Here is a 24,460-nt window from a genome sequence, read left to right as displayed (position 1 = left end):
GCAGCTGTCTTGATCAGACTATGATTCATGTGGGGGAGGCCGAGGTGTCACCACCGCTGTTGTCCATTGATACCAATTGTCTGAGATTTAGAATATCAATCCACCCTTTTGAGAATGAATTCAATGATAAGACTTTCTGTTTACTCTGAATGCAGTTAGATTTGGCCAACATTATTGTCTAAGGGAAGTTCTCTTAGTGAAGAACACTTGCACTACTGCTGCCCAGATATGTTGTATGCTTTGCCCCAGAGGTGTATGTTTTCATGGGATATTTATTTGACTGCCAGGGTGAGAGTTAATTTTTTTAAGGATATGATAGTTTAGGGGAGCTGACTGTGAGCAGAACCACAAGTGACAAAAGGCACAGATTGGACACTTGTCAGCTTCCCTCAAGTTTTGATGGGAAATGTAGGCATCCTGGTCTTGAAGCTTGGCTCTCTGACTGCTGTCCAATGGACTCTTCAACTGTCACTTGTCCAACATTCCGCCAAGCTGCCTACATTTCCCGCCAAAACTTGAGGGAAGCTGACAAGTGTCCAATCTGTGCCTTTTGTCACTTGTGGTTCTGCTCTGTGTCCAGTTTCCACAGTTCTCTGGTGGGTCAAAGAGCTTGTCCTGGCAGCCATTATATGAACTTCCAAACATATTCATAGAGGCATATTCTCTTGGTAAAAGAAATGGTGTCGTTCCTTTTCTTTAGCATTGATTTCTTAATCTCTTTTTCAAGCACTGCCCTTTTTGTAAATCTATTACCCAACATACTGCAAATAACAGTTCTGTCCCTTTCCTGTTAGAGAACATCTAACAGTACTTAGCAATGTTGTGACACAATACACAGTTAAAACAGAACTGAATATGACTGAGAGTATAATACAGCAAAACAGAGAACCACAGTTGTCTAAAAAGGCCTCTTTCATCTTTGCTCAGGACTCTTGAAGAAGCCGCTTCTGTACCTGTGGTATATGCCACTGCTTACTATGCCTTGGTTGTTCGAGGTGGCATGAAAAAGGGTGAAAGTGTGCTCATTCATTCAGGCTCAGGTGGTGTGGGCCAGGCAGCGATTTCTATTGCCCTTAGCATGGGCTGCCGTGTCTTCACTACAGTTGGTAAGTAGCAACACCTTTTTCCTAGCTATCCTGGACCACAGGCTTCTATGCTGAGAATTTTTGTTCTCTTTGTTTTATCCTAGTATTTATAAACTTAATACTAATGCTCAAAATGTAAATGTAAACCAGGCTTTTGTATTAAGAGAGAGTTTTTGGTTCTGAAACGTTGGCCAAGAATTGTGTGTGTCTTGAGTGTACATGTTTTATTTCAGAGAAATAAAAATGGAAGGAAGGAATGATGGGCAGGGGTCAATGGGGGTTGGACTAGATGGGGTCAATGGGGGTGTGGGAGGGGAGATAGTTGTGAATTTCCTGCATTGTGCAAGGGGTTGGACTAGATGATCCTTGAGGTCCCTTCCAACCCTATGATTCTATGTACTCAAATGTGAATAATTTCTATAGTGAACTCGTTGTAAAAAGTCATTCACTGCATTTGTTACACAGTCCCCCCCCTCCTGCATTTTAAATTTTGGGGGATGCTTTGAAACTCAGTTTGCACAATACTGATTGGCCAGGTCTTGTACTAGTAATTAAGCTAACTTACCCCCCCCCCCTAGTATAGCTATATACAACAGTGATCAGCGAGATCACAAAGCTGCCTGCTCTTCTGTCAATAAGAAGCACAGAAACACAGCACTGACTGGCTGACCCTTGTGTCAGTCACAAAGCAACCATTACCCATCTCTGTGCAGTTTTTAATTTTTAAAAAAGTGTTGCGAATGTACATTTGATCGGATAACTATGGGCTGTTTGGGGAAAATAAGCAGGCTTCTGAGACATTGGGAGGAGAGGAGTAATGGGAAGAGGCATTTAGGATCCAAATTGGAAAGTGCATTTGTGTCTTTACAGACACAAAGTCAGGAAGAAGCACAGCTCCTTTTGCAGCTAAAAATCACAGAATTCCTGTGATTCCTGCTCCTCTTCAGAGGTATAGCCAGGGCTTTTTTTCAGCTGGAATGCGGTGGAACGGAGTTCTGGCACCTCTTGAAAATGGTCACATGGCTGGTGGCCCCGCCCCCTGGTCTCCAGACAGAGGGGAGTTTAGATCGCTTTCCACGCTGCTCGGCAGTGCAGAGGGCAATCTAAACTCCTCTCTGTCTGGAGATCAGGGGCGGGGTCACCGGCCATGTGACCATTTTCGCCGAGGGCAATTTACAAAACTCCCCCCTTGTTCCAGCTGACCCAAAGTGATGTCATTGTGCGGTACTGAGTTCCACCACCTCTTTTCCCAGAAAAAAACCCCTGGGTATAGCTGTATACTGCCTAAGAATGGATATTTCTTCCCCGCTGTTTTTACTCCTGGTTGTTTTTATATATCATTCATTGGAGCTTACCCTCAGTGATTCGACAGTTCCTCCTGTTCAATAGACATCTCTGAGGAGGGGAGGACCAAGAATTTTGCAAACATGTAATGCTGCTTTTCTCCTTTTAGGTTCTAAAGAGAAACGTGAATACCTCCAAGCCCGTTTCCCCCAACTTGATGTAAATAGCTTTGCCAGTTCTAGAAATACCTCCTTTGAACAACATGTCCTGAGAGTCACCAATGGTACCGGTGAGTGTCATGAGCATAGGCCAGCAAGAGAAAAGTGGCCCTGGAGGTTAAGAAGACTGAATCAAATGTTCGAATTAGAAGCAGGGAAGTACAGATTAATTACAGGAGAGATGGGGCAGTGCAATGACAGTGTCTGTCCATCTGCATTTTTATCCTGCCCCTCCTCCAGTAAGCTCAGGGCTGTGCACATGGTTCTAACCTCCTGTTGCATTATTGGCTGATTCCGCACAGGTTGGATAATGCACATTCAATGCACTTTATCAATCGTTTGAGGTGGATTTTTTGTTCCGCACACACAAAAATCCATTTCAAATGATCTATAAAGAGGATTGGAAGTGCATTATCCAACGTGTGCGGAATCACTCATTGTGTTGTTCCTCCTTGTAGGTGTCGATCTGGTGTTAAACTCCCTGGCAGAAGAGAAGCTCCAGGCAAGTCTGCGTTGCCTTGCTCGACATGGGCGCTTTTTGGAAATTGGCAAATTTGACCTGTCCAACAATACACCTCTTGGTAAGATGTAGCTTTACTTTTTTTAGTTCGAGTAGCAACAGGCTTGATCATTTAGAGCTTTACAGCTGATTACATTCTCTACGTTTCATTTCATTGTTGCTTGCATAAAGATTTGTGTAGTGTGGTGTGTGTGTGTGTGTGTGTGTGTGTGTGTGTGTGTGTGTGTGTGTGTGTGTGTGTGTGTGTGTGTGTGTGTGTGTGTGTGTGTGTGTGTGTGTGTGTGTGTGTGTGTGTGTGTGTGTGTGTGTGTGTGTGTGTGTGTGTGTGTGTGGAGGTGTAGTTTGGGCCTGAGTGACAGGCAAGCAGGGTCACATTCATTAACTGGTTTCCCTGCAGCTGAGATCTACCCCAAACCAATTAACTTCACAGAGAAAATGGTACCTATTCTTTGAATTCCTCACCGCCACTGAGGTTCAACCAGAAACACAAATATATCGTTCGCTCATTTATTAAAATATACAGACAATTAAATAACATGACTCAAGATGACAAAAGGTTCCACCCAAGTCTCCCTAACTAAGCAAATAAAGTTCAACACAGTACAGCACAGAACTTTACCTCTCAAAAACCTCTCGAAGAAACTAAAATCACAAATCACAAAAAATTCTCCTTGATGTTGGGAAAAAAAAGTTGTGCGTGTTATATTTGTTATATATGTTGTTTAAAAAATGAAAAGTAAAACATTTAAAAAAAACTCTCTGCAGAACAGCAGCAGCTTGCTATCCTTCCTGGAACTGGGGTTGAAAGACTTGTTATGCCAGCAACCATAGCTGAAGGATTAAATGACATTGAGTTCTACCTTTTGGCTTGATATTGCCTGGAAGGAAAAAGCCCTGCCCACAACAAATGCAGGTTTTGCATAGACAATCAGTTTCCATAAAAAAGCAGATCCCAAATGCTCAGCAAGCCAATTCTGACATTAGTGGTAGCCATCTGGAGAGCTAAGACGTGAACTCTGGGAGTTTAGCACAGGAAGCTATTAGTAGTATCACTTTGGCTGCTATGACACTATTTCTTACTCTTCATAACCAAGACCCTTATCTGGAACTGTGTGGTTCCTGAAAGATAGGCACAGAAACCCTAATCAAACTCTGACTGGGGACTTGATCTTGGCGAGAAGCTTCTCTTTCCTTAGTTCTAGAATCTGGAGCCAGGACAACCTGTTGAATATGTAATGCTGAGGCTTCTCGGAGGAATGTTTTTGGCCTTGTTTGGAAACTTCTCCTGTATTTAATGATACATGTTGATACTTGTATTGGTAGGACTTCTAGGAACAATGCTGTTGTTGTTTTTTTGCCTGAAACATTTCAACCTAAACAGAAAAGCTAAGGCAGAAATCAGTAAGAGGTGAAAAAGTAAAGAGAAAAACTAAAGCCTTTACGACTAGTTTGGGTTCTTTTGAATGGGTGGTGAAGTCCCTGCATCTCATTTAGATCAGCTCTTCTGTCTTTTCCCTGGGGCTGTGGTGTGCTATTGAACCTCAAAATTAACCCTTCAGGATGGCTTCCACAGGAGGACAGGCTTGTGTGATTTTGATGATGATGATGATGATGATGATAGAGTGCAGCAGCAGTGGCGCTTCCACATGGCAGGTTTCCCTGTAGTTTCCTTGCCCCAGTCCCCCAGCAGCAGCTATCCCCCCCTCCTCTGGGCTGCTGGTGCTTTTTAGATTTGTTTTCAAACATACAATTGAATATTGTTGTATCAACATAATATAACTTTCTATGTACCAGATTCTCTGACTTCCCAGCATCATTTTTTTTTTAAAAAAGGGAAAGGTATATCTCTGCAAGAAAAAGGGCTAGCAATATATTTTTTTTAAAGACTCAAAACCAAAAAATCCTCCACTTCCAACAGAAGGAGGAAATAGCTGCCATGGCGACAGTATCAGGGGAAAATATCAGGGAATATTAAACTCTTTCTTGGCTCTGTTTCCATAAGTACTTCTCTGACCATTTCTAGCTTAGAGAAATGCTAGTGGAAAAAACGAATCTTGGCTGTCCTGCCAGCCGACAAGCACTGAGCTAAAAGGGACCTGCCAGTGCCCCTCCCCCAAGCCTATGAGCCTGCCCTGTGCTGCCCTGTTAGTGAGTGCAGCCCTCTACTTACTTACAGCTTGGACTGCAACAGTTATATTTCATCATCCCCTCTGTCTCCTAGTAGCTACCAGAATACCAGTAACCATTTACTCTATTACAGAGCAGAACCACAAGTGACAAAAGGCACAGATTGGACACTTGTCAGCTTCCCTCAAGTTTTGATGGGAAATGTAGGCAGCTTGGCGGAATGTTGGACAAGTGACAGTTGACAGAGAGCGAAGCTGCGAGACCAAGATGCCTACATTTCCCATCAAAACTTGAGGGAAGCTGACAAGTGTCCAATCTGTGCCTTTTGTCACGTGGTTCTGCTCATAGTCCCCCTGAAGTAGAACTGCATCAGCCTAAGTGGTCACAGAACCAGTTCCAGATTCAACTCTCTCTCTAAATATCCTGTTTCTGCTTTTAAAAAAATTTAATTTAATTTGTACTCCACTCTCCCCGCACGTGGGCTCATAACAAATTAACAACATATAAATACATACAATAAAAATAATTAAAACTCTGGGAGCAGTCATATAAATACAGCAATAAAAACATATTAAGACAGCCCACCTTGTACCCTACATCTAACATCAAGATCCACGGGGCAGGTTGGAGCACATATTCCCCCCTCCACGGGGAGGGGCCAGTTGGGTGGTTCGCCCGCCTCAATCCCCATAAGCTAATACCTTTGCCTAGGAGATTTGTGTGGGTGGAGTTTCTGCAGAACTGGTCTCTTTAAAAAACTGCCTTGCTCGTTTCAGTTAAGTCCAGTGGATATTCCTCCTTAAAAATACCTGCTTCCTTACGTTTCCTTTTGATTCTTAGTAACTGGCCTGTTTCATTGTCATTACTTGTCAGACGAGTGAATTTTTTTTTAAGTACAAAAGAGATTGGGGGGGGGCAAAAAGAGATAAAGTTGCCAACAGCCTGAGGAAAAAATGCCCTATCCTTTTGGCAGAGGCTTAATGGAATATTATTTATCAGGTTTTATTTACCTGATGCGATGGCAAGCTTTACCTTCCCAATTCTACACAATAAGTGTCTATTAAAAGAACTGGACATTTTTTCTCTAGACAACACTAAAGAGAGATCACAAATAAATACAGGATTCTCTTTAACTGTTTTGCATCTTCTAGGAATGGCCCTTTTCCTGAAGAATGTGGCTTTCCATGGGATACTTTTAGATGCCATTTTTGAAGAGGGAAACAAAGACTGGGAAATAGTATCGGACTTGCTTACACAGGGCATCAAAAACGGTGTTGTAAAACCTCTGCGGACTACGGTCTTCAGCAGAGATGAGGTAGAAGCTGCCTTCAGATATATGGCACAAGGAAAACACATCGGAAAAGTCATTATTAAGGTATGACTGGCTGGTCTTTAGATTGTATTTATGATCCACAAATGCTATGTATACTAACTGCATGGAAGAATTATGAGAAGTGACAGTAATATCTTCCTTTCCAAGGAAGGGAGGGGGAGGTTTCATTTACTACTAGAGTTGAGCTTAATCTACTGAAGCCTCGAACTGATGTGAAAATACCTGAAAATCCGTGGAGGAACCACCAAAAGTTGTGTTTGAGCAATTTCAAGTCACAATAGTGCAAAAGGGATGTCCCAGCCTTGGAAACAATGACTACTCTATGTAGGCCAAGCCCTTATGCCTGGCCATACCTTTTCCCAGTTCAAAGTAGTCGTTAGAGTGTCAGCGCGGGACCGCAAGTGACGCCCGACACAGGTTGGGCACTTGTCAGCTTCCCTCAAGTTTTGATGGGAAATGTAGGCATCCTGGTCTTGCAGCTTGGCTCTCTGACTGCTGCCCAACGGACTTTTCAACTGTCACTTGTCCAACATTCCGCCAAGCTGCCTACATTTCCCATCAAAACTTGAGGGAAGCTGGCAAGTGTCCAACCTGTGTCAGGCGTCACTTGTGGTCCTGCTCTAAGACTAGTATCTCGAAGAACCGTGTTTGAGTCCCCATTCTTCTGTGGGAGCTGGATGGGTGATCTTGGGCCAGTCATGCATTCTCAGCATAACTTAACTCACAGGGCTGATATGAGGATAAAATGGAGAAGAGGATGTAAGCCACTTTCGGTCCCCATTGAGGAGAAAGATAGGATAAAAATGAAGTTAATTAAAAACCTGCTTTTTTTATTTAGTTGTGCCTGGCACAAAAAATGGTGATTGTCGACCCAGATAAGTAATTTAGCACCTAGTTACACTTTCCTTTTGCTTCTTGAACAAAGCTGCAGCTTGAATTTGTGAAATTGCACCTACTTCATAAAGGTCAGAATGGGCTTTAAGGATTGACAGTCTTTGGCTGACAACCCCTGGGAGATCAGGGCTGGGGGAGAGGGGGCTTACCAAACCAGCATCTCACATCTGTTCTGGCTGCATAACCGGTTTCTCCCCACAGCAGCAGTGGGCTAAAGCAAAGGACAGGCGTTGCCTACCAAAGTGGGGAACATTTAGGGTTACCAGCCGGCAGTGGGGCTCTCACCTCCTGCTGCCCCTCACCTGTCCGTGTAGGAGGGAGGTGCGGGAATGAGGCTGCAAACTCCAGAGTGCGCTCCTGCACGCTTCAAAGCACTCCCACATTGGGCTGGGAATGATGTCATTCCTGGCATGATGCAGAAGAGACAGGTCGTGCTAGGAGCTGATTCAGTAAAAATCAGCCCCAAACACTAAATTTGGGGTCAGTTTTTACTGAACTGGTCCCCCAGGACAACCAATTGCTTCCATGTTGCACTGGGAGTGATGTAATTCCCAGTGCAACGTGGGAGTATTCCAGAATGCATGGACACGCACCCCCCACTTTCAGCCCCAGGGGACCTGACAACCTTAGTTACTGTTAAAAAATTTCACTTAATTTATATTCTGCTTTTCTTCCCCAGTGGGGACCCCAAAAAGCTTACATTATTCTCCTCTTCTCCATTTTTCCTCACAACAGTCCTGTGAGGCGGGTTAGGCTGAGTGTACGTGACTGGCCCAAGGTCCCCCAGCAAGCTTCCAGGGCAGAATGGGGAATCGCACCTGCATCTCCCAGATCCTAGTCTGTCACTCTAGCCAATATACCACACTTGGTCCACCTGTATATATTGGGGGGGGGGGGTTCACGTTAAAGCTATAGAGTAACAGGCAAGCAGCGTGCGTGCCTGATTGTCTTTTTGGCATGGCATAACCCTTTGCTACGTAAACGCAGGGTGTGATTTAAGTTGAAGCATTACCTTATTTGATGAGTAGTAAAGAGACCAATAGCACCTTTAAGGCTAACCAACTTTACTTCGTCAGAAGAGATCTGTGGTTCTCGAAAGCTTATGCTACAGTAAAGTTGGTTAGTCTTAAAGGTGCTACTGGACTCTTTACTACTTTGCTACTACAGATTAACACGGCTAACTCCTCTGGATCTATGGCCATGGAAAACGCCTTATTTGATGAGTTATCATTATGTACAATTATTTTTAGGTCAATGAAGAAGAAAAGCGATCTCCCACAAAGGGTGCCAAGCTATCTCCACTCCCAGCCATCTCCCGAACTTCCTGCCCAGCAAATAAATCATATATCATCACAGGAGGCCTTGGGGGATTTGGGCTTGAACTGGCGCAGTGGTTGGTTGAAAGAGGAGCAAAAAAGCTTGTGCTGACATCTCGTTCTGGCATTCGAACGGGTAAGCTGAGTATAAATTTGGGCCAAACTTGAAGGGACAATGAGGGATCTGTGAGCAAATCTGCTTAGAGCTTTTTAAAAATAAGATCTTCCAGATAGGGGTAGAATGAGAGAAATATTGGAGATAGTATTTTTAATTTGTGTGTGTTTTCCCTGTCATGACCTTGAGTTGAGCCTGGTAACTGATGGGAAGCCAATGGAGTAACTGCAGAATGGGAATGATATGCATGCTCCATCTAGCTTCTGAGAGTAAACAAGGTGCAATGTTCTGTACCAGCTGAGGTCTCTGAGTTGACTTTGTGGGGATTCCGGAGCTAGACAGAGCATGCCTATCACTCCCATTCTGCAGTCCCTCCCATTGGCTTCCCATCGAACTGGTGCAATGGTTGGTTCAATTCAAGGTCATGGCTGTTACATTCAAAGCCCTTCATGGCCTTGGCCCCTCATACCTGTTTAACCACCTCTCCCCCTATGTTCCACCACGGCAGCTTTGCTCATCTGGTCAGGGTCTTCCGCCGATACCACCCTGCAGTTGGGCAAAATCAATAGCTGCTGGCACACGTGCTTTCTCTGTGGTAGCCCCTACCTTTTGGAATGGCCTACCTGAGGTGGTCAGGAAAGCCCCTACTCTCCTGGCTTTCTGCCAACTATGCAAAACTGAATTCTTCAGGAGGGCCTTCTACACAGATTACGGACTGTGTCATAAGAAATAGCTCAGAGAGATGCTTTGGAAGTGACAGAGACTAAATGTTATGCTATTGGGTACTGTCTGCTGATGTAGATATGCACCTATTAAGGTGTTTTCATGCTGCTAAACATGCCATGGAAATTAGTTATGGTTTGTTTCAGACAGATTTCATCTCTATGCTTAGCTTTATGCTTATTTAAATCTTTTTCTGCTACCAGTCCCTATTGTATCTGTTTCCCTGAATGTCCTGCTGTTCATTATTATACTTTGCTCAGTGAATGTCCTAGCTGTCAATTATATTGTATTTTCACTTGCAGTGTTGTTGTAATCTGCCTTGGATCTCCGTGAGAAAGGCAGACTATAAATAAATAAATATTTACTTTTCTCTGAAAAAGAGGAACCTAAAGAATCAATAGGGCCATAATATGAAAATGTGTATTATTATATCTCTGCAGTATCTGCGTGGATATAATTTGGTAGCTACAAAACAAGCAGTGTACCTGCTACTTTTTTAAAAATTCTGTTTTCATCTCCTGGTAATGAAAGAATGAACATGCCTAGAAAGTCTCTTTAGATTTTTTTTATCGCTAAAAAAACAAATAAATAAAAGCAGAAAGTACAGCTTTAGCAGTATACCTAGAACTTTATTTTATACTCCCTTCCTTTGCAGGTTACCAGGCAAAACGAGTCCAAGAATGGAAGCAATTGGGAGTCCAAGTTCTGGTGTCAACCACTGATGTTGTGACTCTTAAGGGGGCAGAAGCCTTAATACAAGAAGCTTCTCAGCTTGGACCAGTTGGGGGCATCTTCAACTTGGCTATGGTGAGTGATCAAAGGTGTCCGTGATGGTTTCCTCCTCTACTGAGGTGGGTCATGCCGACCAGTGATGGTTGAATTAGCTTTCTTCAGTGCATTGTTCTGGACAAGGCCTAGAAAGTGGAAGCTGTTGCCCTGTCTGTCCAGTTCTTTAATGATACTTGGGCAGCAGTATTCTTAAGGGGGGGGGGTAGGTTGTTATACCTTATCAATCCCTGTATCAATCAGAGAGAAGTGATATTTGTCAGATGAAGTTCTACTCTACGTCTTGTGGTCAGCAGACAATCTGGAGGATGGAGGGAAGAGGTCCGTGGTAGGCTCTGGGGAGACTTGTCTGAACAATATTTATTTTATCAGTTTTCATGCTGTAAACTTGTAAAACTGCAGTGAATGAGAAATACTATTTTACATAGAAATACTAGTTCATATCTCAGTGGTATCTTGGCTAGATTTCTTACAGTGCAATCCTAATCAAAGTCACCTTCTAAACCTCTTCAGTGAGCTTAGAAGAGTGTAGCTCTGTTTAGGATTGCACTCTTAGTCCATAGTTCAGTTGAAATCTTTCCCCACATTGTTTTAAAACAAAAACAAGATATATGTTCTGTCCTAACTAGGTGGGTAATTATGAAAAAAAAATTGTTTCCTACAGGTCTTGAAAGATGCCATGCTGGAAAATCAGACTCCAGAACTTTTCCTGGAAGTTAACAAACCGAAGTACACAGGCACACTTAATTTGGACCAGTAAGTGCAATGTGAAGCATGAATATAAGCTACTATTTTGCTTGATGCTGATGAAGGCAGGCATTGTTTTGAAAAAGAATTAACGAATTATCCCCCACCATGTTGTTTTGCTCTAGGGTGACTCGTCAAAAGTGTCCAGACCTGGACTACTTTGTAGCTTTCTCTTCAGTAAGCTGTGGAAGAGGAAATGCTGGGCAAACTAACTACGGTTTTGCCAACTCTACCATGGAGCGCATCTGTGAACAGCGACGGCATGATGGGCTTCCAGGTAATGGAGCTGTCCTTTGGGCCATCTTCACACATCGTTAACGTCATGCAACACTGCAAAACACTCACGGAACAGTGGCGTCTTCATGGTGTGATTTCTGACATCACCCCATCATGAATCTGTTTTCATGGCACGATGATGTCAGAAATCATGCCATAAAGATGCTAATGTTCCGTGAGTGTTGCGCGATGTTGCGCAACGTTAACAACGTGAAAATGGCCCCTTTTTGTGTTTGTGTTTTTCCAATGATACCCTCTTTCCACTGCCATATACTGTATTAACAGTCTCCATACATTCTCTCTTCCTTCCTAGGGCTGGCTGTACAGTGGGGCGCTATCGGTGACGTGGGTATTGTCTTGGAGACAATGGGCAGTAATGATACTGTGGTTGGTGGAACTCTGCCCCAGAGGATCAGCTCATGTTTGGAAGTTCTGGATCACTTCCTCAACCAGCCTCACCCTGTCATGTCTAGTTTTGTTCTGGCAGAGAAAGTGTTGTCAAGAAGTGATGGGGGTAGCCAGAAGGACCTTGTGGAAGCTGTTGCACACATTCTTGGTAAGTACTTCCATGGCTAACCTGATATCTTAAAGAGGTGATATTAAGTCTTTATTAAGTATCTGTAGTATTTCAAATCCAACAGCTATCCTGAAGGGATGTGAGTTTCAACTACCCCATGCGTTTGCACTGGATCTTGTTCAGAATGGCTGCTAGTCTATAGAGATCAGAGAGCATTTATTGTACCGTGTTTATTTTACTACATAGTCACAATTTGATGGTGACCTGAAATGCCTTCTGTGTCTATGTATAAATCTCACCTATGCACACAACATACAGAGCAGTCCAGCCTCTGGAATTCTAGCCAAGGATGCTATCCATCCCAAAGGAAAAAAAAACTATTGGTGCAACTCACTGCCAGGGGTGTGCATGAAACAAAAAAATCCAGGAAATCTGGATCCAGATTTCAGGGATCCTCAAAAAATCTAGGATATCTGGGAAAGATCCTCTGATCCAGTTCAGCAAGATTAAAGAATCCTGGGTTTATTCGGCCATTATTCCCTATGGAGAAAACTATCTCTGTGTGTGTGTACATTTTTCAAGCAAACTCCACCAAATTTGTAGGGAATCTACTCTTGACTATCCACTGAAGACCCACCAAACTTCAAGAAGATTGGATCCCAGGCCCCTGAAGACGGTGCCCCCTACCCCTCTCCGTTGTTTCCTGTGGGGAAACATTTCCAAGCAGGCTCTCAAGCAGAAGCACGCAGAGCCAAGGCTGCCAGTGACCAAACGTACACCCCCAACTGCAAGAGGGAGCCGAAAAGAACCAAACTGAAATCCCCACAAAACCCAAGTACCCCCTGAACAAGGTGCCAAGCCACTCTCCATTTTTTCTTATGGCAGGAAAATTTCCGAGCTTCCTCTCAGGCAGAAACACACAGGGGCAAGGCAGTCACTGACTGGAGGCAGACTCCCAAATGCAAGCTCAACCTAGAGAAAGCCCAGCAGAACCAAACTGAAGCAAGAGAATGGAATCTCCCCAGAACCAAAGTGAAACAAGGGGACCAACATCACACCAGAGAATCATGTCAAAACGCAGTTCCACGCAAACCAAACTGAAGCAAAGCCCAACTGAATCAGTGTCACTCACAGAAGTCAGGCAGACAAGAAGAACTCCTGCACAGATTGGCCACTTGCTCCCGGCTCCCTGTTTCACTCCCTCCTCCCCCTCCCCTATTGGAAAAAAACCTCAGGAGATGTCAGGTAAACAGCCAGCCAAGACGCTGTTTCCCCCAGATTTACCTGGATTTGTCCAGAGGTCTTGATCCAGGGCCCAGATCAGATATGGAATTCTCTAATTTGATCTAGAAAAGCTGGATTTAGCCGAATTGGCAAAAATCTGGTTTTTTAACCCCAGTTCCCAGACGGGGATCATGTACCCCTGCCAAAGGATATAGTGATGCTTACTTGCTTAGATGGTCTTAAAGGAAATATAAACAGATTCATTCATAGAAGATTGGTCCGTCAGTGGTTATTAACCACTGGCTAATTGCAGCTTCCTTGTCCCGACAGAGTGTACTTCTGAATGCCAGTTGTCATGGGGTAATAACGGGATAATGGGGAGTGCTTTGACCTCTGTGCCCCTGATTGTGGGGCTTCTGGTTGCCACTATGGAAAATGGGAGCCTGGACTAGAAGGACCACTGGCCTAATCCTGAAACTCTCTTCCTACGATCATTCCCCCTGGTTCTGTTACAATTCTGTTACAATTACATTGTGCTGTCTGCACTGCATTGTGTGAAATAATTTCACCTCTTGCAATTCTAATGCATGTAGACATGCAGATCTCTGTCTCTCCCTGAATATCATTTCCCGGAATTACGAAGCATTTGAGAAACTGCCAGGCGTAGGGGTTAGTATGGAAGATGGTGCTAAACTGCAAGTGGAGAAATCTGGGTGCAATACAACAAGCAGGATTAGATGTGGGAGGATATGAGGTCACGGGTGCGCACAGAAGAGTCTTGAGGGGTGTTAAAGGCGTGAACCTGTTCCCTCCTTCCACCTTGAAAACACAGAAGAAGAGGGATAATGTTAACAGAGACACTAAACTGGTGAAGGCAGAATCAGGGTGGGGAGAAGGAGGAGAACACAATCCTTTAAAGATTATCTCAAGAGGGTAAGAATAGGCTTGGAACTCCTGGGGTGGGGATCAGAAAAACTAAGACTTAGCAAGGATCTGGATGTGGAAAAGGAATGGGAACTATTGCTGCAGTACTGCAAGAAGTGAAAGTTTTGAATTGACCAAATATTATCATAACTGATTCATTGCTTGACCCTCTTACATATTCACCATCTATGTTCTCTTTTACTTTCTTACTCCACAGGACTGGATGACCTTTATCTTTTTCTGTTTTTTTATCATGCTTGATGACGTCTTCCTTGACGTCATAGCTCAGGGACAGCTAGTTTCCTTGTGTTCAAAATAAGCTTTGTAGAGCAAGAGCCCATATACTGTCCCTAGGGTTGCCAGGTTCCCTTACTCTCCCGGTGTGTGTGTGGGGGGGGGGGGGTTCCAGCACTTAGCTTTTTGTTCCTTCTTGCATGCATGCTTTGCATGCACATGCTCCTCAGGCAGTGTGTTGATGTCACTCCTGGGAACGCTCACCCTGAGAGCACTTGTGCAATTTGCAGCGGGCAGATTTGGGCCCCGACCCAAATCGGCTGGCTGCGAAGTGCGGGAGCACTCTCAGGGCAGTGTGATGATGTCACTCCCAGGAGTGATGTCATTGAGCCACCCAGGAGCATGCTCAGGAGGCCTGTTTCCCTGCCCCCCCCCGGCAGGCCAGGTGAGAGGGAGAATCCTGGATTTAGATCCCGGGGGACCTCTGGTCCCTAACTGTCCCTAGTGTATCATGCATTAATTGCACAGGGCAGTAGGCTATAAGACAAAGACTTTGTGATCCTTCTATATCTTGTCCCATTTTCTCTTCATCCCTCTGGTGATACGGACCTGTACCTTTCTTAACTACACCTCTTTCACCATGCCTTAATATGTTCTTTTAAAATGGGCCTTCTTATGTTCTTGCATCTACATTCTTAGAACCTTTTGTTTCTCTCGTTGCCATCTGACTGTTCTGGATTCTTATTTCGTTGAATGCTGATTTGGCTCATTGAGATGACTGCCTGATCATCTGCTTGAAGATTTTTCCCCTTCCCCTTAAATTGCTGTCCTTCCTCTCTGTGAAGCCTGCAATTTGGGGATTATTTGAGCTCTCTCTCCCCGTCTTCCAGACCAGACCATTTCTGGATAATGGCACGACTCGGCTTCCTCTGGTTCTGTAGGGTTTTTTGGTTCAAAAAGTCAACAAAGGGACACTGGAGTGGATCCAACCATCCTTCAAGCAGCTTTCTTCCAATTTAAGTGGCACTTAGGTTGGAGGAAGTCTCCTTAGGCCGGAAGGCTTCAATTCTTTGCTTAGTAGAGCGATAGGATGCACTTCATTATATTTATCATAGCTTGCTTTTAGAGATTGGCATATTTATTCCCTGTAGTATAGACAAGCTGCAGCCTTTTTTTTGTCTCTGAATTTATTTAATATATGCTACTTTAGGTTTCTTGTCACCAACTTTCTACTTGCTGAGCAACTGTTACCCTTCCTTTTCTCTTTTTTTGTATCCTACAGTTTGCCTGTTGTCTTCTATGCAATGTGTGTAGTTGATCATAAGTCCCTGACTCAGGCACAAGGCAAGAGTGGTTATCTGCTGTGCCAGGATGAATCTAATTCCATATGCAGGGGTCACTTTTATTAACCTTTTCCCCCAAAGAATTGTCTGCTTGCTCCCTGTATCTTGCAGCTTCCTCTTGGTAGAAAGATTCTAGCAGTTTGAAGGTGATACTATTGCTGTAACCAGGGCTCATTTGGAGGGGCAACACGCAGGAATGCAGTTCCGGTAGATCTCCAAAGAGGTCACATGTCAGGTGGCCCCACTCACCTGATTTTCAGCCATTTTAGGCCTGTTTCGGCCTGGATTGGGCCCAAAATGGCCGGGATTGGGTCTCTGACTCTCCTGCTCAGCAGCGGCCCAATTCTGAACATTTTGGGCCCCTTTTTGCCATTTTGGGTCCAATTCCGGCCCTGAGTGGCCAGGACTGGGTTCAAAACCACCAGGACAGGTGATGTCAGGGGGTGGGGCATATGCAAATCAGGTATGCTAATGACACACTTTTGGTGGTGGCAAGGGGCATGGCATATGCTAATGAGTTGTGCTAATGAGTCCCTGCAGCTCTTTTTCTACGAAATGACCCCTGGCTGTAACAATTAAACAAACACTTGTACATAAAATAAAATGTTTAGGAAGCATTTGGAAATTTAGCTAAAGATAACATAACAATTTTTCTGTGGTCTGCAGTATTGCACTAAAGCCGATAAAACTAAAGTTGAACCCCTCAAAGATACCTTGTCCACAGAGGAAGGAAACTTGTTGAAAAAAGTTGCCGAAAGGGTTTTCTTAAGTTTGTATTTTTTTTCCTCAGGTGTTCGTGATGTGAATAGTCTGAATGCTGACACCTCGCTGGCTGATCTGGGTTTGGATTCCTTAATGGGAGTGGAAGTGCGCCAAACTCTGGAGCGGGACTATGATATTGTCATGGCAATGAGAGATGTTAGGTTGCTTACCATTAACAAACTGCGGGAACTTTCTTCAAAGCCTGGAACCACAGACGGTAAGTGTGCCTAGCTGCTTGGATTCTGCATTTGTGACACGGAAGAACGGATGGTAGAATGGGGAGCAAGTGCCCGTGCTGCCAGGTGGAGCCAAACTCCTTGACCAGCTCACTCCTGTTATGGATGAGAGCCATTTGTTTCTGATGCACAGAGAGGTTTTGTGGTTAGTGAAGCAAATCTATCATTTCTGCCCTCTCCTCCAGAATAAATAGGGACTGAAATGTGCAGGCATCCTAGGTCCTTGCCACAGAGGAGAAGGTGGTGGAGCAACGTTTGATAATGGGTTGTGTACAGGACTTCATGGGTGCCTGTTCTTACAAAGACTGTGAGCACAGGTGTAGCATCGATAGGGCATGGCAGTTCCCCTTGGACTATCAAGTTGACAGCATGCACCACCAGTAATTGTATTGTGTTGCATTTTTATTTTTATGTTTTCTTATTGCTGGGAGTGGAGCCTGCTCCGCCCAACGAGGAGATCTGGCAGAAATTGATGGTTGTTGTGAATCAAGCTGAAAATTGAGGGATATGAGTTTCTCTAATATTTCTGTCTCTATGTTCATTCCCGCACTCTGCAGCCAAACCCCACTCTGAACCTCATTGATGGTAGGCAAGTCAGTAGGTGTGGACACTACTAACTTTTCCTAAGATGTCCTGTAACTTTTCCTAAGATATTTCTTAGGAACTTTCCCTAAGATATTTCCGAAGATATTTCTATTGTTTTGTATTTTGCCCTACAATGCACTAGAAAGCTTTCCCCCCCCCCCTCATTCTGGTGACTTAAGCGGTCACCCCTGTGCTCATGGCTGTGAAGTATATTATCTCTCAGATTCCAAAGTTTATTTGCCCAGAAGTCAATACTTTCACATATAGTCTAGTAAGACTACTCCTAAACTGGCTTACAAGCCTTTTTTAGCCTGCTCTTCTTCCCAGATAAAGGCATTCGCTGGCTGTTTCCTATGTGTGGGGTGTTTCATTTTGTTTTTTAGTGCTGACACATGAAACCAAAGGTGGTCAGGCTGAGCATCCCCAGTTGGACTTGAACACCTTGTTGGTTAATCCGGAAGGACCGACTGTTGTGCAACTCAATGAGGTGCAGAGCAAGGAGTCTCCGCTCTTCCTCATCCACCCCATAGAAGGATCTGTCGCAGTTTTCAACACGCTTGCTTCCAAGCTCAGCATACCCAGCTACGGACTTCAATGCACAAAAGGTAGCTTTCTGTGTATTTATCGCTTTAGACTAATCCCCTCTTCAGAAGCTGGTTACTTTATTTATCCAGAATCCATACTGACTGCAAGGACTTGTCCTCCTGAGTACATTGAATAGTGATAGAACTTCTATGAAAGATTTTTTTATGATTGAAAGTTGTGGCTATAGTTGTGTGATACGTACCCAGGACTGCACTTTATTGTGCAATAATTATCCTTGTATGCCAATTTGTTACAGGATAGTGCAATATTGATTAACAGCACTTTTGTATACAAGACATAGGAATAGGATATGGTCCGTAAATACAACCTGTGAAGCACTAGCACTTTAATGTATGGTCCTGATATGTTGAAATAATAGAGAATAAGTACCTGCATAAGGCACTATATTGTGTAGTAGCACTTAGTAGTAAACAAAAAATTTTGTACAAATTAATACATACCTATATATCTATTTATTGATTTGATTTGATTTGATTTGATTTATACCCCGCCCTCCCCACAGATGGGCTCAGGGTGGCTAACAACATTCAAAAAATACATTAAAAGTCACAAAAACATAAAATCAATAATTTAAAAAAAATTATTTTAATGTGTAGTTCATTGGTATTTTTGCTTAGTTAGGTTTCATGATATAATTCTTTGGTTAGCTTCCTTCATGATACTTTCCTTCTTGCTGTAATCCACTGTTAATACAGCGTGAACCCATCACTGCATTCCATGTATCTAGATATGTGCAGATTTTATTCATGTTAGGTATCCAAACCTGAAGGATTGGTATGCAGTAGTAATTCACTGCTGGAAGACAAAAAAAAAATCGGACAAAAACCTAAACTAGAACATTGGTTCAGGACACCCCCTCAAACACATTACGGTGTTAAGCACAGACATCTGGAAGAAGAAAGAGACCGGCACTAGCCATGATAGCTGGCTATGCACCTTCCTGTTGGAGTGCTATTTCAATTCTTGTTTGCAGTTCTAAGTGCTTGTAGCATTACTTATATAATGTAAATGGCGTGAACTATAGGAAGACGGCTGCTTCTTCTGTTTTAAAATTAATTTGACCATTTCCTTTGAGCTGTTGATTATATAGTTTCTTTTTTTTAATAAACGCTTTTTTAAACCTATGACTGTTGAAAGGCTTGGAATACCCTTTTTATATGGCACAAAATAAATAGATTCCAAATTGTCCCTTACTCTTAAGCAACATTATCTAACAGACATCCTGAACTTTGTTACATTGGCACCACTTAAACCATAGGCACATCACAACAAAACCAGGTTCTTTCTACCTTGATTTGATCTCTGGAGTCAGAATTTTCAGCAACCATGCAATTATTTCTAGAGCTGAGAAATCTAGTTCTAGAAAAAATGTAGTGTAGATTTTGTTTTAAATACTATGCATCTGATGAAGAGAACTGTGGTTCTCAAAAGCTTATGCTACAGTAAAGTTGGTTAGTCTTAAAGGTGCTACTGGACTCTTTTCTGTTTTAAATACTGAGACTGGCTCTTACTTTTTTTTAAAACATAAATATTTAGCATTCCATTTTATCAAAGAATGTTAATTTGTGCAGGAAGCTGTTGCCACTGATTTAGAAATACACAAAGCCTGAAATGAATTTACACACACACATTCTTGTCCTTGCTATATACAGCCTAATGCCTATTCCTCTATTCAAATATATGTATTAATGCAGCATCCTCTTTTGTCCACCATCTCTGTTAATCTTGACAAAAAGATTCTAATTCTACAAAATTTGAGCATTTGAACACTTAATTTATTTCCATTCCAGATTTTGGAGGTTCTAGTAGCCTAACCTGAATTTTAGCACAAAATTCTAGACTTTTTGGTCACAATCATCCATCGCATTTCCCCTAACTTTCCATCTTTGTTCTTCTCTCTAGCTGCTCCTCTGAATAGTATTCAAAGCCTGGCTTCCTACTACATTGACTGCATAAAGCAGGTGCAGCCAGAAGGCCCCTATCGGATTTCTGGATACTCCTTTGGTGCCTGCGTAGCCTTTGAAATATGCTGTCAGCTCCAAGCCCAGCAGAATCCTTCCCATTCACCCAACAGCCTCTTTCTGTTTGATGGCTCCCACTCCTATGTAGCGGCACACACGCAGGTAAGAAGATTTTGGGTGAATCCAACTGTGTCAGATAGTCAACATTTCCATATAGGAACAGCATGCAACCTGCTGAATTGATAGCTGCATGCAACCTGCTGAATTGATAGCTGCATGCATGCACACGTTTTGTTGCATGTGCAAATGACAATTCGCATGTGAGCGACCTGCTTTTTCCTAGACAACCAATTCCAGAAACATACACTGGATGCTTAACTTACCTAGACTTTTCAGCATAATTTCCTTTGAAGAGCCGTGTGCCTGATAAACGCACTCCTGTTCTGTACTGAATCAAGGGCAATAAAATGCTCATTTTTCCAAACCACCTGTAGGTGGATGAGTAGTTCTTTTTCTGCCTGGTTTTATTTTTAGTACTCTCATAGGTGGAGCTAAGAGACTTCTGTCTAAAATGTGTTCAATTAGAGTAAACTTTATGGTCCATCCTCTCCTCCAGAGCTACAGAGCCAAGCTAACCCCAGGAAATGAAGCTGAAGCAGAGACCGAAGCATTGTGTGCCTTTGTTCAGCAGTTTACTGGCGTGGAATACAATAAGGTAACACAGTTCATAGCTGCAAGAAAACTATTTTGTTCACTGCAGTTTCCCTTTTCTGTCCTGGCGCCTACCTGGTGGAACTCTCGTGTCTGTTGAGACCTGGGATGAGTGTGATTTATTATCTTTTTGCAGGGCCTGTAAGACAGAGATGTTCCACCAGGCATATGGCTGATGCTGGGGCAAGTACAAGCCTCCTGGCTGGCCCCCTACTGGGGGTGGGCAATGCAACCCCCTGCTTTGGTTCCGCCAGTTAACTCATCAGCTCACCTGGAGATCTCCTCCGCCATGTGGGGTGTGCTGGTTGGGGTCAAGAATGTACAACTGCCATTTTGGGGTGATGTTTTACTGAACTGAACTGTTCATATTTTTGCTTTTATTGTGGTTTAATTCTGTTGTATCCGCCCTGATTCCGTTCATGGGGAGGACGGAATATAAATTGAATAAATCAAATCAATCAAACAAGCTGCACTAGAACTGGTAGTGAAGCTTTTCTCTTTATGCTGCTTGCAGTTGCTGGAGGTTCTTCTGCCCTTGCCTGATCTGGAAGCGCGTGTAAACGCTGCCGTGGACCTGATAACTCAGAACCATAAAGACATCAGCCAGGAGGCACTCACTTTTGCTGCTTCTTCTTTTTACTACAAACTGAAGGCAGGAGACGAGTATGTACCAGAGAGCAAGTATCACGGCAATGTGGTGCTACTGAAAGCAAAGACCCACAGCGAATATGGAGAAGGCCTTGGGGGAGACTACAAGCTTTCAGAGGTTAGTCCAAGAAGCAACTAGTATTAACAGAAGAAAGTCAACAGTACTCTTGTCTTATGAATATGGCTTTATGTGGTTCTATCAGTCCTCCCCTTAAAGCAACACAATAGGCTGCTTGCCACTGCCAGTTCTGCAAAATTTTGAGCAATAGCAGGAATACAAGATCCGGTTTGCCAGATTGGGGAATAAATCTGTTAGATATGAGTTGGGAGAACAGAGAGGAAAGGGCTTACAGGCCTTGTTTGACATGTCTTCAGTTGCAATTGGTTTAGAGAGGTATTGGAAGGAAATGTAAGAATTAGAAGCCAAAGGGACCTTTTAAGATCTCCTTCTTAGGGTATGAATGGAAATAGAAAGGGTATGAAACTAAACCAAGTTAATGCAGCTGCAAAACAGGCCTTCTTTCAATTCAGCCTAGCCTGGAAGATGGCCCCCTACTTGACACAGCCAGTCTAGCCACCAGGATCCACAGAGTGTAGGTCTCCCGTCAAAGTCAACTTGGAGATTCCAGTTGGTGCAGAACTCCCCACTTCAGTTATTGGCTGATTCCGCACACGTTGGATAATGCACTTTCAATGCACTTTATCAATCGTTTGAGGTGGATTTTTTGTTCCGCACATGAAAAAATCCGTTCCAAATGATCTATAAAGAGGATTGGAAGTGCATTATCCAACGTGTGCGGAATCGTTCATTATTGGGAGCTAGGCGGCACATGCATATTAGTCCCATTCTGCAGTCATGCCATTGGCTACCCACCAGGGACCATGCTTAATTCAAGGTCTCAGCTATCACATACAAAGCCCTTCATGGCCTTGGTCCTTCATATCTGCAGGACCACCTCTCTCCCCATGCTCCACCTTGGCAGCTTCACTCATCTGAACAGGGTCTTCTCCAGGTCCCACCCTGCAAATGGACAAAATCAACAGCTACCCATACCTGCGCATTCCCTGTTGTAGCCTCCTGAGGTTAGGAGAGCTCACCTAGCTGTCCGCAAACGATGCAAAACTGAATTATTCAGGAGAGCTTTTTTACCCAAGTAGGAGGACTGTACTGTAAGGAAATGGTTCAGAGAGAGGTTTTGGTTAAGCGACGGGGGCTGAGGACTATACTACTGTATACCTACTGGGTAGCTTCTGCCTCATATAATACGGCATGTCTAATTGCTTATGCTTTGTGTCGGCATTGTTTCAACTTTCTGTATCGGATTTCTGCATTCCACACCCTACTGCATCATTATTGAATATCTGAGCCATTGATCCTGTTGACTCACACTGTGTAATCCACCTCAAGTCCCAGTAAGAAAGGTGGACTATAAATAATGGAAATAAATAAATGTGTATGCAGGGCTTTTTTTCTGGGAAAAGAGGTGGTGGAACTTAGTGGGTTGCCCTTGGAGAAAATAGTCACATGGGCTGGTGGCCCTGCCCCCTGATCTCCAGACAGAGGGGAGTTGAGATTGCTAACTCCCCCCGGTCTGGAGATCAGGGGGCGGGGCCACCAGCCCATGTGACCATTTTCAAGAGGTTCCGGAACTCCATTCCACCGCGTTCCTGCTGAAAAAAAGCCCTGTGTATATGTAACATTAATCTTTTGTGTCTCTCTGCCTTCTACAGGTCTGTGATGGAAAAGTATTTGTCCATGTTGTTGAAGGGGACCACCGCACCTGCCTGGAGGGAGAGGGTGTGGAGTCAATTATTGGGATCATCCACAGTTCACTAGCAGAGCCTCGGGACAGTGTTCGAGAGGGCTAGACTCTTCAGAAACTCTGCTGTCGTTGGCAGAGAGAATTGAAAGCTAACCTTTCTTGATGCTCTTAAGGAACTCTTCCTGTAATCCACCATACCATCTGCTCTGCAGTCAAGTCTTGGAAGTCCCACTGACCAGTGCACCTCTCGGTCTCTCTCACTCTCGAGTGCATTGACACTACTGTTGCATTGTTGCACAGACCTGCATTGATGGCATCAATTTACATGAAAAGAAAACCCACCCTCTTAGGAGCAGACTCTTTTTTTCCCCCCTTACTTGTGCTGTGTGTTGTATTGTATTGTATTGTTGTCTAGCAGTATTCCAAAGGATAAATTAAACTAACCAAGCCCAGTGAGCAAGGAGAGAGGCTGCAACTGATGTTGGAGACTCATTTTGTCTGTGAAGAGTCAGTCTGTAGCAATATCGGAAGGTTAAATCCAACAAGGCGTTTTTGTAACTATTATTTTTAATTTGAAATATATTAGATATTTATTGCTTTGTTACTTCACTAGAGGCTCACAATTTTAATTTAGCTTTGATTAAAAAAATAAGGGAAAATACTCCATTGTGGGATATACTTTTTTTCCCCCTGCGAGATGAAGTTGCCTGTCCCCCTAAGCCCTTAATTTAAACCAAAATTCATCTTCACAGTCACTTTCTCATGTAAGGTGGCAAGTGGATTCCAATACAAGTATCACTTTTTCCCCCCGCAGAAGACTTGCTTCTGCTTTGTCATCTGTCGGATCTTGATGGAAGGGGTTGGTAGTTGTGTGAAATTCATTATGTGAGATTCTTAGCAAAGGTCAGAGTCAAAATGTTACTTACTTCCTGCATCTGTGCGGAGAGCCCACAGACGAGGCTTGTGCAAATTTCTGCATTGTCCCCTCTCCTTGCTTTCACTACAGCATCTTTGCAACTTGAAAGATTCACTGTGATTTGGATTCCTTGTGGCTTCTTGTTGACAAGAACCTGATTTAATCCTCCCCAGGCAAATCATCTCTCCCACCCACCCGCCCTACTTTATCAATATAGCTACCGAAAGCCCCTATATATTAAAACAAAAACAACAGCCTGGAGTCCAGTAAGCCTTTTCTTGCCTCTTCTCTGTTGGATATGCTTGTAGGGATCAGGATATCCTTGCTGCTCTGATGATACAGAGGAGACGTAGGGAGCAACCGGTCTCAAGTATGAGGGTTGTTGTTACTCCCCAAATGGCTTTACGATCTAGCTCCCCTGCTAGAGGATGTTGCCACTATTGAGGTGTAAAGACAAACAAACCCATTCCATACTTGCTGGGAACTGGTTGGCTGGACCATCCTCTGTGGACAAGCAGCTGGGTCACTGGTGTTAGTTTTTAATTTTAAGGATTTTTTTTTCTTTGTGGAATTTTGCAATGTAAAAATTAAAACATTTCCATATCA

The 24,460-nt window shown here is 43.5% G+C and overlaps 1 protein-coding gene across 1 annotated transcript in view; it reads left to right on the top strand.

The window, feature by feature from the left end:
• FASN (fatty acid synthase) overlaps window positions 1-24,460 on the top strand; it is a 75,403-nt gene extending 50,943 nt beyond the window's left edge. The window contains exons 29-43 of the mRNA XM_054975931.1: window positions 928-1,106; window positions 2,539-2,658; window positions 3,046-3,168; window positions 6,386-6,609; window positions 8,712-8,913; window positions 10,271-10,422; window positions 11,066-11,157; window positions 11,274-11,425; window positions 11,738-11,980; window positions 16,457-16,645; window positions 17,633-17,854; window positions 19,758-19,978; window positions 20,433-20,531; window positions 21,042-21,293; window positions 22,907-24,460. Coding sequence (XP_054831906.1) covers window positions 928-1,106; window positions 2,539-2,658; window positions 3,046-3,168; window positions 6,386-6,609; window positions 8,712-8,913; window positions 10,271-10,422; window positions 11,066-11,157; window positions 11,274-11,425; window positions 11,738-11,980; window positions 16,457-16,645; window positions 17,633-17,854; window positions 19,758-19,978; window positions 20,433-20,531; window positions 21,042-21,293; window positions 22,907-23,044 — 2,608 coding nt within the window. The 3' untranslated portion in view covers window positions 23,045-24,460. The remainder of the gene's footprint in view (window positions 1-927; window positions 1,107-2,538; window positions 2,659-3,045; window positions 3,169-6,385; window positions 6,610-8,711; window positions 8,914-10,270; window positions 10,423-11,065; window positions 11,158-11,273; window positions 11,426-11,737; window positions 11,981-16,456; window positions 16,646-17,632; window positions 17,855-19,757; window positions 19,979-20,432; window positions 20,532-21,041; window positions 21,294-22,906) is intronic.

This window comes from Eublepharis macularius, chromosome 4 (assembly GCF_028583425.1).
Source record: "Eublepharis macularius isolate TG4126 chromosome 4, MPM_Emac_v1.0, whole genome shotgun sequence".
Taxonomy (NCBI): Eukaryota; Metazoa; Chordata; class Lepidosauria; order Squamata; family Eublepharidae; genus Eublepharis; species Eublepharis macularius.
The sequence above is the reverse complement of the archived record's forward strand: the minus strand, read 5'-3'. Positions and strand labels throughout refer to the sequence as shown.